At 35.2% G+C, this 17,302-nt stretch overlaps 1 protein-coding gene across 2 annotated transcripts in view; it reads left to right on the top strand.

Moving 5' to 3' along the window:
* The window catches only part of GPAT3 (glycerol-3-phosphate acyltransferase 3), an 81,565-nt gene that overhangs the window by 35,321 nt on the left and 28,942 nt on the right, over positions 1 to 17,302 (top strand). For both annotated transcript variants that reach the window (XM_044682209.1, XM_044682208.1), the window contains 4 exons: positions 6,854 to 7,124; positions 9,886 to 9,960; positions 14,733 to 14,822; positions 16,328 to 16,421. In XM_044682209.1, coding sequence (XP_044538144.1) covers positions 6,854 to 7,124; positions 9,886 to 9,960; positions 14,733 to 14,822; positions 16,328 to 16,421 — 530 coding nt within the window. The remainder of the gene's footprint in view (positions 1 to 6,853; positions 7,125 to 9,885; positions 9,961 to 14,732; positions 14,823 to 16,327; positions 16,422 to 17,302) is intronic.

Genomic DNA, 17,302 nt, shown 5'->3' with positions numbered 1-17,302 from the left:
TTAGTTTTGTCAAACACAAGGTTACTATAATCTTTTACAAATGTTTGTTTTATGTCTGTTCTGTTCCACTGACCAATTTTGTTATTTACTATTTTATAATATAGTTTAAAATATGGTACTGCAAGACTACCTTCCTTTACATCTTTTCATTAATTCCTTTGATAATCTTGACCTTTTGTTTTTTTAAATGAATTTTGTTATTTTTTCCTAATTTGATAAAGTACATTTTGGTAATTTAATTGGGGTGACATTGAATAAGTAGATTAGTTTAGATAGGGTTTTCATTTTAATCTTTATATTGGCTCTGGCCATTCATGAACAATAAATATTTCTCCAATTATTTAAATCTCACTTTATATAAAAATATTTTATAATTACATTCTTGTGGTTTCAGGATTTATTTTGGCAGATATACACCTAGGTATTTTATCCTATCTATGGATTTTTAAATTTAAATTTTATTTTTTGTCTTTTATTTATTTTATTTTTTTAGAAAAATTTTCCATGTTTACATGGTTCATGTTCTTTCTCTTCCCACCCCCACCCCCCTCAGCCAACTCTATTTCCACTGGGTTTTACATGTGTCATTGATCAAGACCTATTTCCATATATTAATAGTTGCACTAGGGTGGTTGTTTAGAGTCTACATCCCAAATCATATCTGCATCAACACATATGTTCAAGCAGTTGTTTTTCTTCTGTGTTTCTAATTCCATAGTTCTTCCTTTGTAGGTGATAGCATTCTTTCTCATAAGTTTCTCAGAGTTTTCTTGAATCATTGCATTGTTGCTAGTAGAGAAGTCCATTACATTCCATTTTTACCACAGTGTATCAGTCTCTTGTGTATAATGATCTCCTGGTTCTGCTCCTTTCACTCTGCATCAATTCCTGGAGGTCATTCCAATTCACATGGAATTCCTCCAGTTTATTATTCCTTTGAGCACAATAGTATTCCATCACCAAGAGATACCACAATTGGTTCAGCCATTCCCCAATTGAAGGGCATATCCTCGTTTTCCAGTTTTTTGCCACTACAAAGAGTGCAGCTATAAATATTTTTGTACATGTCTTTTTCCTTATGATCTCTTTGGGATATAAACCCAGCAGTGGCTGCATCAAAGGGTAGATAGTCTTTTAAAGCCCTTTGGGCATAGTTCCAAATTGCCATCCAGAATGGTTGGATCAATTCACAACTCCACCAGCAATGCATTAATATCCTCTATGGATTTTTTAAATGGGTTATTCCTTACTATTTCTTCTTGTAGAACTTTGTTGGTAATGAGAGGCTAGTCTGTGGTAGATCAGTTTCCAGGCACTACCCTCACTATGTCATTGCAGTTTCTAGAAATATGCATATCCCTTCCCTCCCTCTATCCAGCTCTTTTTAATGTGTTTTCTTTCTCCATTAAAAGTAAGTTCTTTGAGGACAGAAATTGTCTTCTTGGCTTGTATTTATATTCCTAGCACTTAGTATACATTTAAACTTTTTCTTTATTTGTATGGTTTATTAATTTTATTTTTTGAGATTGAAGTTACTTAAATCTTTTTCTGTTCGTCTGAGTGTTTTGTGTTTTTGTAAATGTTAGTTCATTTAATTTGTTATCAGTTTTGTTGGGATATAATTGGAAAAAATACTTATGATTGTTATTAAAATTAAATTTTAAATTGTTAAGCACTTATTTTTTTAACCGTTCTCTCCCAAAAGAAAACAAAAACACTTGTAACAAATAAGTATAGCCAAACAAAAAAAAGTTCCAATAATGGCCAGGTCAAAAAATGTATGTTTCATTTTGTATATTAGTCCTTTACTATCAGGAAGTAGGTAGAATTGATCAGTTCTCAAGTCTTTCAAAATTGTGATTACAGTATTGATATTATAGTATAAATTGTTCTGGTTCAGATCTGTTCATACATGCCTTCTCATGTTTTTCTTTTTTTACTTTAAAATCTTTTTCAAATAACCAAAATTTACCTTCCCCTGAACTCTCCCTCTCCCCAACTCCAGGGAAATAAAACAAAACTCTTGCAACAAATACGCATAATCAACTGAAACATATTGACACACTGTTCATATCCAAAAATCTGTTTCTCAAGCTATGTATCAAGTCCATCACCTCTGTCAGGAGATTGCAACATTCAATCATCAGTTATCTGAAATTGTAGCCTATTATTGATATGATAAGAGTGCTTAAAATTTTCAAAATTATTAATTTTTACAATGTTTATGTTGTAAATTGTACCCCATGTTCTTCCCACTTCATTCTGCATCAATTCAAATAAAGTTCCAGTGACGCTTACTTCCCTCTCCCTTTCCTTGTTTACAGAGATTTCTACATTCCATCACAGTCACATCCCACAATTTGTTTAACTATTCTCCAATTGATAGACCTTTGCTCAATTTCCAATTCTTAGCCCCCATATAGAGAGCTGCTATAAATATTTTGGAACATATAGACTCTTTCCCTTTCCCCCCCGATATCCTTGTGAAACAGATTTGGGTCTAAGGGTATACACAGTTTAATAACTCTCTGTGTAATTCCAAATTGTTCTCCAAAATGGTTGGATTGGTTCATAGCTCCACCAACAATATATTAGAGTCCCCATTTAACCTCATCACATTTAGCATGGCCAACATCAGAAGCCATGTTTAGATGAAACAACATGGTGCCCTCTTTCTGCAGCTCTTGACACTATTGATTCATCTTCTTCTCCTTGATATTTTCTTCTTTCTAGATTTCAGTGACACTACTTTTTCCTCAATCTGTTGTCTATCTAATGCATCCTCAGTCTTCATCCAAGTTACATTTGATATCCCCCATTTCTACTATTTCATTTGGTGATTTCTGCTGTTCCTATGAATTTAGTTATCAGCTCTATGGTGATGATTCTCAAATGTACCTGTCCATCATTACCATCTCCCTATTGTAAGGAGAAAGGAATAAGCGTTTATTTAGTAGTGCCTACTTTGTGCTAGGTAGTATTCTAAGCATTACAAATGTCATCTCATTTGATCCTCTTAACAACCCTGTGAGTTGGTGGTGTTATTATTCCCATTTTATTGTTGAGAGAACTAAGGAAAATAGGAAATTGTCCAGGGTTACATAGCAGTAAATACCTGAGACCAGTTTTTAATCCGAGCTCAATATATTGCTTACTATGCCATTCAGTACCCTATTGTACATCTCTGACTCAGTGTCCTGCAGACATCATTAAACTCAACATATCTACAACTGAACTCAGTAACTTTTCCCTTCCCTACTCGTCCCATCTTCTGAATTCCTCCAGCTACGGGCACCTCCACTCTTCCATTGACCCACACTTATAAGCTAGTTGCATCCTAGACTCCTCACTTTTACCCCTCCATATTTTGTCTCTTTCCTGGTATAGGCCCACAGCACCTCATTTCTGGATTATTGCAAAAGTCTGCTAATTGGTCTCCCTGATGTGTCTCTTTTCAAACTCATTCTCCATTCACCTGTCACAGTAATCTTCCTAAAGCATGGGTCTGACTTTGCCACCCCCTCTACTCAGTAAACTCTGATGATTTCCCATTATTTTCAGGATAAAATATAAAACCCTTTGTTTAGCATTCACACCCCTTCATAACCTGTGCCCTCCACCTTTCCATTCTTTTTAAACCTTATACTCAGCTCATGGACTCTTTGATCCAGTGATACTGACCTCCTTGCTACTTTTCAGACAAGACCCTCTATCTCTTTTGATTCATTTTCTCTGGTTCCATTCCTGGTCCCATTCCTATAATACTCTTTTCTGGGTTGCTTCATGAAAGAAAACTGCTCATATCTTTCAGAACCAAAGGCAAAGTAGAAAATGAAAGAATCATTGGTCATTTCCTGAAAGAAGATTCCTCAAAATGAAAACACCTAGTTAAGATCCTGGGTCTAAGAAAACTGCAGCCAGTCAGAAAGAATTCAGATACTGAAGAAAGATAATTATGATCACATGCAATTTAACAACCCTAAATGAGCAGGCAGTTTGGGATACAATATTTCCCAAGACAAACCTTCCTCTATATAAGAAAAATGGAACTTGAATGATAGAGTATTTCCAAGATTTGACGAAAAGATCAGAGATATGTGGAGATTTTCAAGTGCAAACACAAGAATCAAGAGAAACAGAAAAGGCAAACAAGAATGAGCAATTATAAAGGTTGAAATAAATATATAAATACTTAGATTCTAATGTGGGGAGATGATACATACGTCCACCCTAAACCTTATCAGTATCAGTCCTCATAGAGGGATTCTAATTAGATAGAAGGCCTCACAATGGTTCTGTTACATCCCAATGATCTTAAAAGAAGAATGTAAAGGTAAGAGAAGAGGAATAAATACTCTGGAGAGGAAAACAATAGGAAATTTTGGGGAAACTTTCACATAATTTAGGTTTACAGATAGAAGTCTATGCAACAAGGAAGAAAGTATATGGGGAGTGGTTGACCCCCAAGCCTCTCACTCTCATCTCAGCAGATCAGAAGAGGGGAGAACACACACAAACAAACACACACACTCTCTCTCTCTCTCTCTCTCTCTCTCTCTCTCTCTCTCATTGTCCATCAATGGCTGAACAAATTGTTGTATATAAACTCAGTTGTGGAATGGCGAAACAAGTTATAGTGTGTGTATGTGAACAATGATGGAAAACCATTCAGTATCCAATTCTTTATAAATATATGCTATTTGTTATTACCTTTTATTTTTATATATAACAACATATAGCCTTACATAATAAATATGATTTATTATAAGTGAAATAAATTATAATATTTTTATCCGATTGAAAAACATTCTTATATTAGTTATGCCCAACAATCTCTCATTCTTAATTTTGCCCCTCTTTCCCAAGAAGGCAGGTAATATGTTATACAAATATTATCATATAACAGATATGTCTATGTTCATCATGTTGTGAAACAAGACACATATTGCTTACACTAGAAAAATTTCATGGAAGAAATAAAGTGAAGAATGGTATGTTTCAATCCGAATTCAGATTCCATCTGTTCCATCTATGATGGTGAATAGCATTTTTCCTCATGAGTCCTTTGTAGTTGTCCTGTATCCTTGCCTTGTTTATAAATAGTTGTCATTCAAAGTTGTTCATCATGCATTATTGTTGTTACTGTATACAATGCTCTCCTGGTTCTGTTCACTTTACTTTTCATCACTTCATATGTCTTTCCAGGTTGTTGTGTTTTTTTTGTCATCATATTGTTTTTCATTTCTTATGTTTATAATAGTTTTCCATTACAATCATATACCACAGCTTGTTCAGCCATTTCCTAAGTGATGGACATCTTTTCAGTTTCTAGTTCTTTGTCACCACAAAAAAAGCTGCTATACATGTTTTAGAACATATAATTTCTTTTCCTTTTTCCTTGATTATGTTAGGAAGTAAACCCAATAGTGGTATTACTGGGTCAAAAGGTATACACAGTTTTTATAACTCTTTGAGTATAATTCCAGATCGCTCTACAGAATGTTTAGATCAATTCACAGTTCTGTCAATAATTGTGCTCCTATTTATTCCACTTTCCCTCCAACATCTGTCATTTTGGCCAACTGAATAGATGTGAGATGATAGAGCTGTTTTGCTGTGCATTCCTCTAATCAACAATGAATTAGAGCAGTGACGGCGAATCTATGGCACGGGTGCCAAAGATGGCACACAGAGTACTCTTTGGCCAATATGAAAATTAGTTTTGCTTGACTATACTGGTTTGTAATGGTGGCTTTGTTTTTCTTTCATTTTCAATTGGGAGTTGAATGGGGGCTGTAAGATGAGAAAGTGGATTTTTGGCAATTGAAAAAAAATTAATTAAAAAAAAAGGACATGAGACTTGGAGTTGTAGGATCTGGTTGGAGTCCTTCTTCAGTATTCATTAGTTTTGTGATCCTGTGCAAATTAAAATTTTCTTTGGGATTCAATTTTTTATGTTGATTTCATTTTTTGAGAAGGAATTCTTTTTTCTTTGTAAAATGAAGTAATCATACTTAATACTTCTTAGGATTGTAGTGAGAAAAACACTAAACAAACCTGAAAGAATTATATGATTATGAGGTAGTGTCATTATTGGCCCTAGAAGTCTAGGGCTGCATAGATCATTCATTTCTTAACACCATAACTAAGCTGCTTGCCTTGTTATTAATATCCAGTATTAGGCACCTTTTTTTACTCCTCTGGGAAGATCTCTTTTGCCTTTTGTCTTAGCTGTGGAAATATCTGGGAGGAAATAAGAGAAAAATGAGAATTAAGGTCAAAATTGGGAGAGGATGTTTTAAAGAATCAAAAATTTAGTCTTATCATACCAGTTTCTCCTTCTATGGGAATATTAAAGAGATTTTGGAATTTTGACTTAGAATTTAGTTTACAATAGGGATTCTTCATATATGAGATTTTACAAAGATCTTTGTGGCAGTTAGGATTGTGGAGAATTGTCACCAGATTGTCCAAGGTCACTAGAAGGCTGGAGGAATTTGTTTTTTATTTCAAAGACCAATGAACTCATTACCATGGTACTCTAAGTTAGAGCCCACTCTTCTTATTTGGGGGAGAGTATGCCCTAGGTTTGTGGGGCAGAGGTAAAAACTTTATAACCATAATTTTTACTTCATAATATTAGTAAATGCCTTTATTGAGAGATAAAAAAAACAAAACCCCAAACCAAAACAATCCAGTGAACTGCATCAGTGATTGAAGTATAGAACAGCTCCCTCTAAACACACTAGTAATTTACTTATATGTAGTATAGGCCATATGCATGTGCTTATAAACTAGATCATGAGTCTTTATTTAAGGATATGTCCTTATGCCGTGGTCTTTTCTTGTTCAGGTATTATCCAGAGAGATGAGTCGCCTATGGAGAAAGGAATATCTGGACATCGAGGGGGGGACTTTGAACTGTCCGATGTGTTCTATTTCTCCAAAAAGGGATTTGAAGCCATTGTGGAAGATGAAGTGACTCAGAGATTCTCCTCAGAGGAGTTAGTGTCTTGGAATCTCCTCACACGAACAAATATTAACTTCCAGTATATCAGCCTTCGATTAACAACAGTATGGGTGCTGGGAGTTATAGTGCGTTACTGTTTCCTTCTTCCTCTTCGGTAAGCCACGTGTATTACTCTTATGGCTTAGTCTAGCTTGTGTTTGGCCTACATGTTATTTTTAATGATAAAATCCATTTTACAAAATGACATTGATGGAAGATAGGTAGGAATCTAATTTTTAAAAATTTGTTTATTTGTTACATTGAAGTTAGAAATCTAATTTTAATGTCTAGTGCTAGATATAAATATACACATATTTTTAAAAGTACATAACCGTTGTGTATTTCTACTTATCTGTAAAATTCGTTGCAGTTTTGGCTTTTCATCTCCAAGACAGAAATAATGGCAATAGAGCATGTTCAGAGATGAATAATAGAAATGAAAGGGTTGATATATGAGGATAGGTTTTAAAAACTAACAACTTTAGTCTGAAAGAACAGAAGCTAAATAGAGATAATAACTGAGAGTAAACATCTTTGCCACCAAATCCTTATTCTACATTATTTGTTAAATATTAGAATATTTTAGTTCTAATAAGAGGACATCATATATTACATACTCAGTTATAGAATTATTTAACTAATTAACAAGAAATGGTATTCCTTTAAGAAATTATGTCTATGTTGATGTTTTTGGATATGTGTATATACTCAAGAAGTACTTGGAGAAATTCTTGGATAGTAGATAAAAGGTAATAGATATGTAATAGTAGCATCCATTTAAGCAGTATTTCACTGACTCTTGAAAATGAGATGACATTATGGAGAATCTCTTTTTTGTAGATCATACCTTAATGTACTAGATAGATCATGGCTCTGATCAGTACTGACAATTCTTATATTTCTTATCATGTGGTCTGTTTTGAGACGGACAAGAATAAGACCTGCAGTCATGTTTTAACATGATGACTGATAGATTTCATTACTTGACCAGTCAGGTCTTCTAATGATTTTTAGTAATTCTCCTTAAAACGTGTGTGTGTGTGTGTGTGTGTGTGCGTGCGTTATTGATTGGATTGAGAGCCAGGCCTAGAGACAGGAGGTCCTGGGTTCAAATGTCACCTCAGACACTTCCTAGTTTGTGTGACTCAGGGTAAGGTACTTAACTCCCACTGCCTAACTATTAGCACTCTTCTGCATTGGAACCAAAGCACAGTATTGATTCTAAGATGGGAGATAAGAGTTAAAAAAACAAAATGAAACAAAACCAGTCTTGTGAAGATATGCTTGTATATTTCTGAAGAAAATAGAGTAAGTATATTTCGACGAGCTTGACTTGGTCATATTGCAATAAAGTTTAGGAGAGGAAGAATATAGGCATTGTGTACTTCTCAGAAGAGCTCATTCTTTGCCATTTGTCCATAATTAAAAGCAAGGACCAAATAGGTCTTTAGGAGAACTATCCCTGACAAGTTATAGAGATGAAAACCAGGGTTTTACTTTTTTCTTCTTAGCACTAATAGATAACATACTGTTCAAAGCATTTTGCAGTATGCTCTAGCTGCATCTGACTCCTGAGATCATTGTAGAAGATCTGTTTGAGTATTTTGCTCTCCCAACTAGAAAATACAGCATATAGCACAAAATAAATTAGCCTTTACCTGAGATAAAAAGATAATTCTACATAATGTTCCCTAGCTTTTTCTATTAGAAAAAAAGCAGGTTTTCTCAGCCAAGAAATATTCCTTTTGTAATCATCATTTTCCTCTTCTTCAGTTTTAAAATATTATGTAATATGCAAACCAGTTTTTTTGAAAAAAAAAAGGATCAAGAAATCTTTAAGCATGGTAGTAATGTTTTAAAATTTTAAATATGAATTAAACTACTTTATTTCTTAAAAGTTTGCAAAACAAAGGGAATTTTTCAAAATTAAAACTTTTCCTTCAAAAAGTTTTAAAACTTAGATTTTTGCCTTCTAAGCCATTAACTCCATATTTTCTATGAGTCACTTGTTCCTTGTTAGGTTTACTGAGTATCTTTGAAAATGAAGAGGCTGCAAAATTTACACTGGAAAGGAAAGATAAGGCTTGGGGGAGTAATATGCTAATTACTTCTGATATGCTAATGCAGCATTTTGGAGTTCTAAGAATTTCTAATTGTATGACCTGGGGTGAGTTACTTTTCACATCTATAAAGTGAGGGTTATAATATTTATGCTACCTACCTAGTTGCCTGGAAGAAAGTATCCTGTAAATCAGAAAGTGCTATACGTGTAAATGAATATTTGTTAAGTACCTTCTGTGTGCTACACACTGTGCGGATTGCCAGGGATCCAAACAAAGGCAAAAGATAGTCCTTGTCCTCAAGTAGTCACAATTGAATGGGGGACACAAGCAAAGAAATCTGTACAAACAAGCTATATTCAGGATAAATAGGAAATAAAAGAGATAAGGCTTCTGAAGAAGATGGGATTTTGAGTTGAGACTTGCAGGAAGCCAGGAGACATGGAGAACAGCCAGAGACAAATGCATGAAACCAAGAGAGAGTGTCTTGTTCATGTCACTGGATTGAAGAGTATGCTAATGTTTGTTATAGATATGCTCTGAAGACACAGCCACCAAATCTCTTATCCTTTTACCATATACTTTGTTTTTATATTAAAAAATTTTTAAATCAGCTGAATTTCAGGATTGTATTTCATAGCATTTCATTAAAGAAAAAATTATCAAAAATCAAACAAAAATACCTTACCTAGATATGTCAAAGTAAGTAACACATGAATAATCACTTCCATAACAAACTACCAATTTGTTCCCGCAGACAGTCCCTTTCTGGAGGTCATGACTAACTTTTCCATGTGTTTTCTTTTTGTTTTACAGCATTACTTTGGCTTTCTTTGGAATTAGTTTACTGGTTATAGGAACTACTATGGTTGGGCAGCTCCCAAATAGCAGGTAAAATGTTTTGTTTTGTTTCCCATTCATGACTAAGTAGGACTTACTCTTTGTTACAAGATATCTATCTCTATATCTCTATATATCTACATATCATATGTGATTATTTTTGCAAACATTGCGATAGCAACTCATTTAAATCTTCCTATTTCTTTAATATTTTTTAAAAATTAATCTTTTTTAAACATTTATTAATATTTATTTTTTAGAAAAGTTAACATGGTTACATAATTCATGCTCTTACTTTCCCCTTCACACCCCCCCAGTTTCCCCCACCCATGGCTAAAAATTAATCTTTTTAATCAGCAAAAAATGCGTTTTCTTCCTCTCTCCCCCATCAGTTAACAAAGAAAGAAAAATAAAACCCTTCTTACTAACAAACAAGTATAGCCAACAAAACAAATTTCCACATTTGCTACATCCCAAAACCTGTCTCTTTCTTCATTCTCAGTCCTTTACATTTCTATAAGAGAAATAACATGTTTCATCATTTTAGTTCTCTGGAATTCTTTTTGGTCATGACATCAGAATTTCTAAAATTTTTCAAAGTTATTTGTCAGCACATTGTTGACACTGTATAAATTGTTCTGATTCTGCTCATTTCACTCTGCATCCATTCCTATAAGTCTTTACAAGCTTTCTCTGAAGCTGTTTCCTTCATTATTTCTTATAACACCATAGTAAGCTAGGAATCCTAGATGTGTGTGTGTGTGTGTGGGTGTGTGTGTGTACACTGCAGATGTATATGTATATATTTGTGTATATATGTATATGTATGTGTGTATAAATAAAAATGTGTTTATATTTATGCACACAAAAACTGTAACTTGTTCAGCTGTTCCTTAATTACAACCTCTTAGTATCCAGTTCTTTGCCTTAGCAAAAGAAGTAAACCATAAATATTTTTGCAAATCCTTATTTAGAATATGTTTTGTTTAGGACTACTCCCCTCATAATTTTTTCTCTGTTTCCCCTTTCCTGTTATTTCTATATGTCTATATGTCTATATTCTTCCCTTCTTTGATTTGTTCAGATGTGAGTTACGTTCAAGTGTCTGTTGCTTCCCTTGCCCTTTCCTCCTTGTTTTTTAGCCTTCTACAATTGTATGTATTTTCATACCCCAATTACATGAAATAATTTCCTCCAGACTCTCTTCCCCTAGAATATATTCATTCTCCTTCCCTTCCTTTTCCATTCTTCTATTAAGAGTATCAAGATGTAACAGACTACTCTTAGGCCTTCTATCTAATTAGACCCTGTCTATGAGGACTGATCCTGTTAAGGTGCAAAGGAGAGACACAAGTATAATCTTTCTATATTAGACTATAAGCAGTTTATCCTTATTTAGTTCTTTATCCTTCACCTTATATCCTTCACCTTCTTGAATATTGTATTCTCTGTTCCTTTATAGTTATTATCAGTCATGTCCAAATGCTTCATGACTACCTTTTTAATTTTTTGTAGTACTTTGCTATTTCCTTCTTCAGCTCATTTTGCAGATGAGGAAACTGAAGCTAACAGAGTTAAGTGACTTGCCTAGGGTCACACAGGTGGTGTCAGAGGCTATATTTGAATTCACGTCTTTTTGACACCAGGACTGGCACTTCACTGTTTAATCTATTTGTTCCTTTCGAGTACTGGCATTGTGTGTGAGCTTGATTGTCACTCCTTAGTACTTGAATTCTTTCTGTCTGCCTATTGTTTTCTTTGACCCAGAAACTGGATTTTGGCTTTGGTTTTCATTTTGAGTTTCTTTCAGGAGGTGACCAATGAATTTTTATTATTTATACTTTGCCCTCTGGTTATAAAAGAACTGAGCAGTTTTCTTTCATGATTTCTGAAAATGTATAGGCTGGTTTTTTTTTAAATTTTTTTTTTTTTTTTTTTTGTCTTGGGGTTGTGGGTGTGGGATGGCATTTGAATAATCCAGTAATTCTTAAGTTTTCTCTCCTCAGTTTGTTTTCTGGGTCACTTGTCTTTGCTATAAGATAGCTTATGTTTTCCAATATTCTTTCAGTCTCTTGACTTTGTTTTAATATTTCTTGTTATCTCCTTGAGTATTGGCTTATATTTGGTCTATTCTAATTTTCAGGGAATTTGTTGCTGTGGGCAAGGTTTTTTCCACTTGGGCAAAGTTATTAATTTCCTTTCTGATTATTTTTTCCCCATTTTCTCATTTCTTTTCTAATTTTGCCCTCATAATTTCATTTCATTTATGAGAACATTTTAAACCTTTTTTTTAAGACCCTTGCTTCTTTTCTAGGAATTCTAGTTGGGCTTGTGCCAAAGTTGTGTTTTTCTTTTTAGGACCTCTTTCTGCTCTGGTGCTCATCTTCTCTTGGTGCTAAAATTTATCTGGTCTCCTGGGCAGACCCTTCCCCCAGTGCCCAAAGATTTCTCCAAGCCACCCAGCTGCTGCTTGATTCTGAACTTGCTCCTTTCTGGGTACACAAGCTAGGGACTTCAGTAGCTCTCTACCTCAGGATGTCATTCCTAGGTACAGCTTCCTTTCTCAGTCCTCCCTAGATCTGTGACTTGGAACAGTGTAATGAGGGAGTTATTTGGAGACGAATGGAGACAAAACCTACTTCAAGGTTTTGTCCTCAGCGTCCCTATCAATATAGTAGATTTTTATGGTGGGCTTTTTTTATTTTTAAATTTTTTGCTCATTCTTCCAGCCTATGTCCTGGCTTTAGACTTGATGTTAGGGCCAGGCTCTTTCTACTTCTGGAAGCGGTGTCTGGGCTATTTCTGCTTCTGCTTTCTTGGGGTACTGAATGCTGTACTAAAGGCAGTTCAGGCTGGGAACCTGCAAGCTTTTAGTATTCTCAAAATCTTCTGATCCATGGCACAGTTTGGCCCCCTGTTCTGAGCTCTGCTAGTTCCTGACCTGGGTTCAAATCTAGTAGAAGGCCTATGGGCTTGCTTTATTTGGAATTTCAGTAGACTGCCACTGCTTCAGACACTTTCTGCTGGATGAAAAGTTCTGGTGAATGAAGGAAGAGTAAGTTTCTATTTAGAGTGAGATTCTCTCCTTGGTTCTACTCTACTGCGTTCAAACTGGGCTTGAAATGAAAGTGAGGCCCTGTTCTGCTCATGGGATCTTCCAATTGTTACAATTGCTCTTTCCTCCTGAACTTTCTCTTCTCAGACTGTGCAATCTACAGCGCTTGACTGCTCTCATTTCCCTGCAATGCCACCCCTAATCACAGGGTCTCTTCAGTCTTTTCTAGAGCTATCACCTGGGATTGATAGAAAGAGACAGGAGATAAGAGTTGCTAACTCGAACCCTGCCCCTGTGCTCTGCTTAAAATTAGTCTCCCTTCCTTCATACTCTCAATGCTGGATTTTGGACCTCTTTCTGCTCTGGTGCTCATCTTCTCCTGGTGCTAAAATTTATCTGGTCTCCTGGGCAGACCCTTCCCCCAGTGCCCAAGGATTTCTCCAAGCTACTCAGCTGCTGCTTGATTCTGAACTTGCTCCTTTCTGGGTACACAAGCTAGGGGCCTCAGTAGCTCTTTACCTCAGAATGTCATTCCTAGGTACAGGTTCCTTTCTCAGTCCTCTCCTGATCTGTGACTTGGAACAGTATAGTGAGAGGCAGAACTGCCAGTTGGCACTTGTTTTTGAACTGGTGCAAGTTAATTGCTTCCAGAATGGATCTGGAACTTCCTCCTACCCTGGTACATAGACTCTCTCTGTACAAGAATTCATCACATGGTACACCCCTGAACAGATCCTATCTCTCATGCCCATAGACCTCTTTGTCTTTTTCCTCTGGTGATCTGAGCTGGAAAAATGCACCACTGTGATTTTTTTTTCTTAGATTTCTGCATCAGGATTTGGGCTAACTTGTTTTCTGGGTCTTTGTGGAAGAATTTTTTTTTTAAGTGAACTCACTGTACTTTCAGCTATCTTGAATAGAAAACAGTCTGTGTGACTATCTTTTAAAAAAATTCTTTTTTAGAATATTTTTCCACGGTTACATGATTCATGATTCTTTCCTCCTCCCCTTCTTACCCCTCTGAAGCTGACAAGCAGTTCCACTGGGTTATACATGTATTATTGTTCAAAACCTATTTCCATATTATTCATATTTGCAATAGAGTGATCTTTTAACATCAAAACCCTAATCATATCATCATAGAACTATGTGATTGATCATATGTTTTTCTTCTGCATTTCTGCTCCCACAGTTCTTTCTCTGGATGGTGGATAGCATCCTTTCCCATAATTTCCTCTGGATTGTCTTGGGTCTTTGCATTGCTGCTAATAGAAAAGTCTATTATATTCTATTGTGCCATAATATATCAGTTTCTGTGTACAATGTTCTCCTGGTTCTGCTCCTTTTGTTCTGTATCAATTCCTGGAGGTTTTTCCAGTTCACATGGAATTCCTCTGGTTCATTATTCCTCTCAGCTCTGTGTGACTATCTTAATGTTTCTTTTATTAACGTTCACCACCCATTTTCTAATATTCTTGGGTATACAATGAGTGCCACAGAATTAGAGGAAGAGCTAAAGTTTACTGCTTTGAAAAAAATCATTCTGCAATTTAAAATTAGGACAACAATTAAAAAGAGGATAATAAAATCTAGTGTACCTAATTTTCAGAATTGATATGGGCAATATTCAGTAATGTTCAGCACTTTGCAAACCTGAAAGCCTCATGTAAATAACCTTTGTCTATTGTATATAATCTAAATAACACTACTGCCAACTTGTATCCTACACTTAAAATGAATTTCACATTTAGTTATTTTCTTCCTACAGTATGAAAAACTGGCTAAGTGAACTGGTCCATCTGACTTGCTGCAGAATCTGTGTCCGAGCTCTTTCTGGTACTATTCATTACCATAACAGGTGAGTATACGAGAATTTCATATCAGATCTTCTAGTCCATGAACTTGGTTTTTAAAATATGTTAACACTTTTATTTTAGTAATTGCTTTCTTTTTTAATCCTCTGTATTTTGCTTTATTCATTTAAGAACATTATTCTGAGAAACAGGTATCTAGTAATCACCAAAAGAGGTCAATGACAAAAAAATGATACTCTAGATGAATGTTGGGTTTTGGTCTTTGAGTTTTAAAAAAGTGTGTAGAAAGGAATATAATGGAATGTTAATATTCTTCTATAGAGTAACATACATAATGATATAATTGGGGTGGACTTTATGGAATACATTTGTTAATGGGTCTTGGCTCATTTAAACATTAATGGGTCCGATGAAAGTTTTAAAATGAGAGTCAGTATGAACCATGGCATGTAGAAAAAGTATAATACTAAGACTTTGGATAACTGGATTTCAGACGTGCCTCTCTTATATGACCTTGGGAAAACCAGTTAATCAGTAAACATTTTTTAAGCACCAACTGTATGTCAGGCACTGTGTTAAGCATTGATGATACAAAGGAAGGCAAAAGACAGTTCGTGCCCTTGAAGAGGTCACAATCTAAAATGACTTAAGCTCTCTGTGTGGTTGGTTGGGACTAGATGGTTTTCAAAAGTTGATTCCAATTAGAATTTTATGAGTAAAAAATCCCCTAAATTGCTCTTTTGTGTCTTTATCTCAGTGAAAGGGATTTGGTTTTTTGAGTTCTCTATACAGTCAATTTTTGTTGTTTTTTTTGTTTGCATTGAAGTTCATTATTCAGCCCCAAGTCAAGATTTTTTTCTGTAGATGGACAAACTTTGGCTTTTATTTGCTTTCAAATTAATCTCACTTCCTGTACAACCTCTTTTAGCATTTAAGCCTGAACATTTGAACCTACTGTTTAAACAATAGGATTTGAATTTGGAGAAAATGCTCTGGGAGAGATAGCATCTGAGAAGACCCTTATCCAAGAAGGGTCATAAATTCCAATAGAAATTCAGACTCTTTGTCCTCATGATTGCTATCTAGTAAATTGTAATAATGCCCTGTGGTGTCATGTCATTCTCTTTGCCATGGTGCTTCCTTCTCACCTTGGCCTCTTAGGATCTTGAGTTTCCTTCATATCTCAGCATGTGCTACTTCCTATTAGAAGGTTTTCTGATTCCTTGCTGCTGCTATACCTTTCTCCTTAACATGCATGGCCTTATATTTATTTTATGTATGCTTAATTATATATATGATGTATCTCTCATTTGAATGGAAGATTTTTGAGGACAGGGACTCTTCTATTTTTGTCTTAGAGTTCTGACACATATTGTAGGTGCTTAAAACTCTGTCAGGACATTCCAAGGTAGGCAGTGCTTGGCAAAATGCCTTTGGCTTTATTCAAATGGAATGTAGATCATCTTTCTTCTTAAGTTTTCATTAGACTGATCTGATACCTCTCTCTTAGAAGACTGATAGTGATTTTTTTTTTTTTGGGTAATTGCAGGCAGTACCGACCCCAGAAAGGAGGTATTTGTGTTGCTAATCATACTTCTCCAATAGACGTTCTGATCTTGACGACTGATGGATGCTATGCCATGGTAAGAGCAACCAGTGCTGTCATATTACTGATGTGTTTTGTGAATGGTCCAGATACATTGTTTTTGACTCATTAGAATGATAATTTTTGAGTTATGGTTTCCAGGTATGAATATTGATTCAGAACACATAGAGGCTTTGTATGAGCCTTTGCCATCAGGCAAAATTATATTTAAATTATCCTTAACCTCTTAATTAAGTTTTTTTTTAAATCCTTAACTTGGTGTATTGTCTCATAGGTGGAAGAGTGGTAAGGGTAGGCAATGGGGGTCAAGTGACTTGCCCAGGGTCACATAGCTGGGAAGTGGCTGAGGCCGGGTTTGAACCTAGGACCTCCCATCTCTAGGCCTGACTCTCACTCCACTGAGCTACCCAGCTGCCCTAACCTCTTAATTAAAAAACAAAACAAAACAAAACTATACCCCTTCCTTTGGTGATATCTACCAGTTTAGTCAGATTCTTTTGTAGAACTAACCTGTGGCTGAGTGCTGGCATTGGAGTCAAGAAGACATTGACCTTGAGCAAGCCAATTAATTTAACCTCTGAACCTCAGTTTCCCTGTTTGTAAAATGAGGGGACTGGACTTCATCTATAAGGTTCCTGGTGGTCCTAAATATATCAGCAATTCATGATAGATACTTCTTTATTTAGAGAAGTAGAGAATAATTGCCTCTTTATGGTCTAGATATTGATTTGTATGCCTCACTTACGTAGATAGTTTAAATAATCAGAGTTCCCTTAATTAGATTTTTGTCATTTATGGTATAACAAAATGTATGAAATCTGTGGATTTTTTTTTTCCTATTCTTTGTAGTGGCAGGGAGCACAAAGCCAATCCTAAAACCAGTCCTTTGTTAGTTCAGTTCCAGTATTAGAACAAAAT

This window comes from Gracilinanus agilis, chromosome 6 (genome assembly GCF_016433145.1).
Source record: "Gracilinanus agilis isolate LMUSP501 chromosome 6, AgileGrace, whole genome shotgun sequence".
Taxonomy (NCBI): Eukaryota; Metazoa; Chordata; class Mammalia; order Didelphimorphia; family Didelphidae; genus Gracilinanus; species Gracilinanus agilis.
The sequence above is the reverse complement of the archived record's forward strand: the minus strand, read 5'-3'. Positions and strand labels throughout refer to the sequence as shown.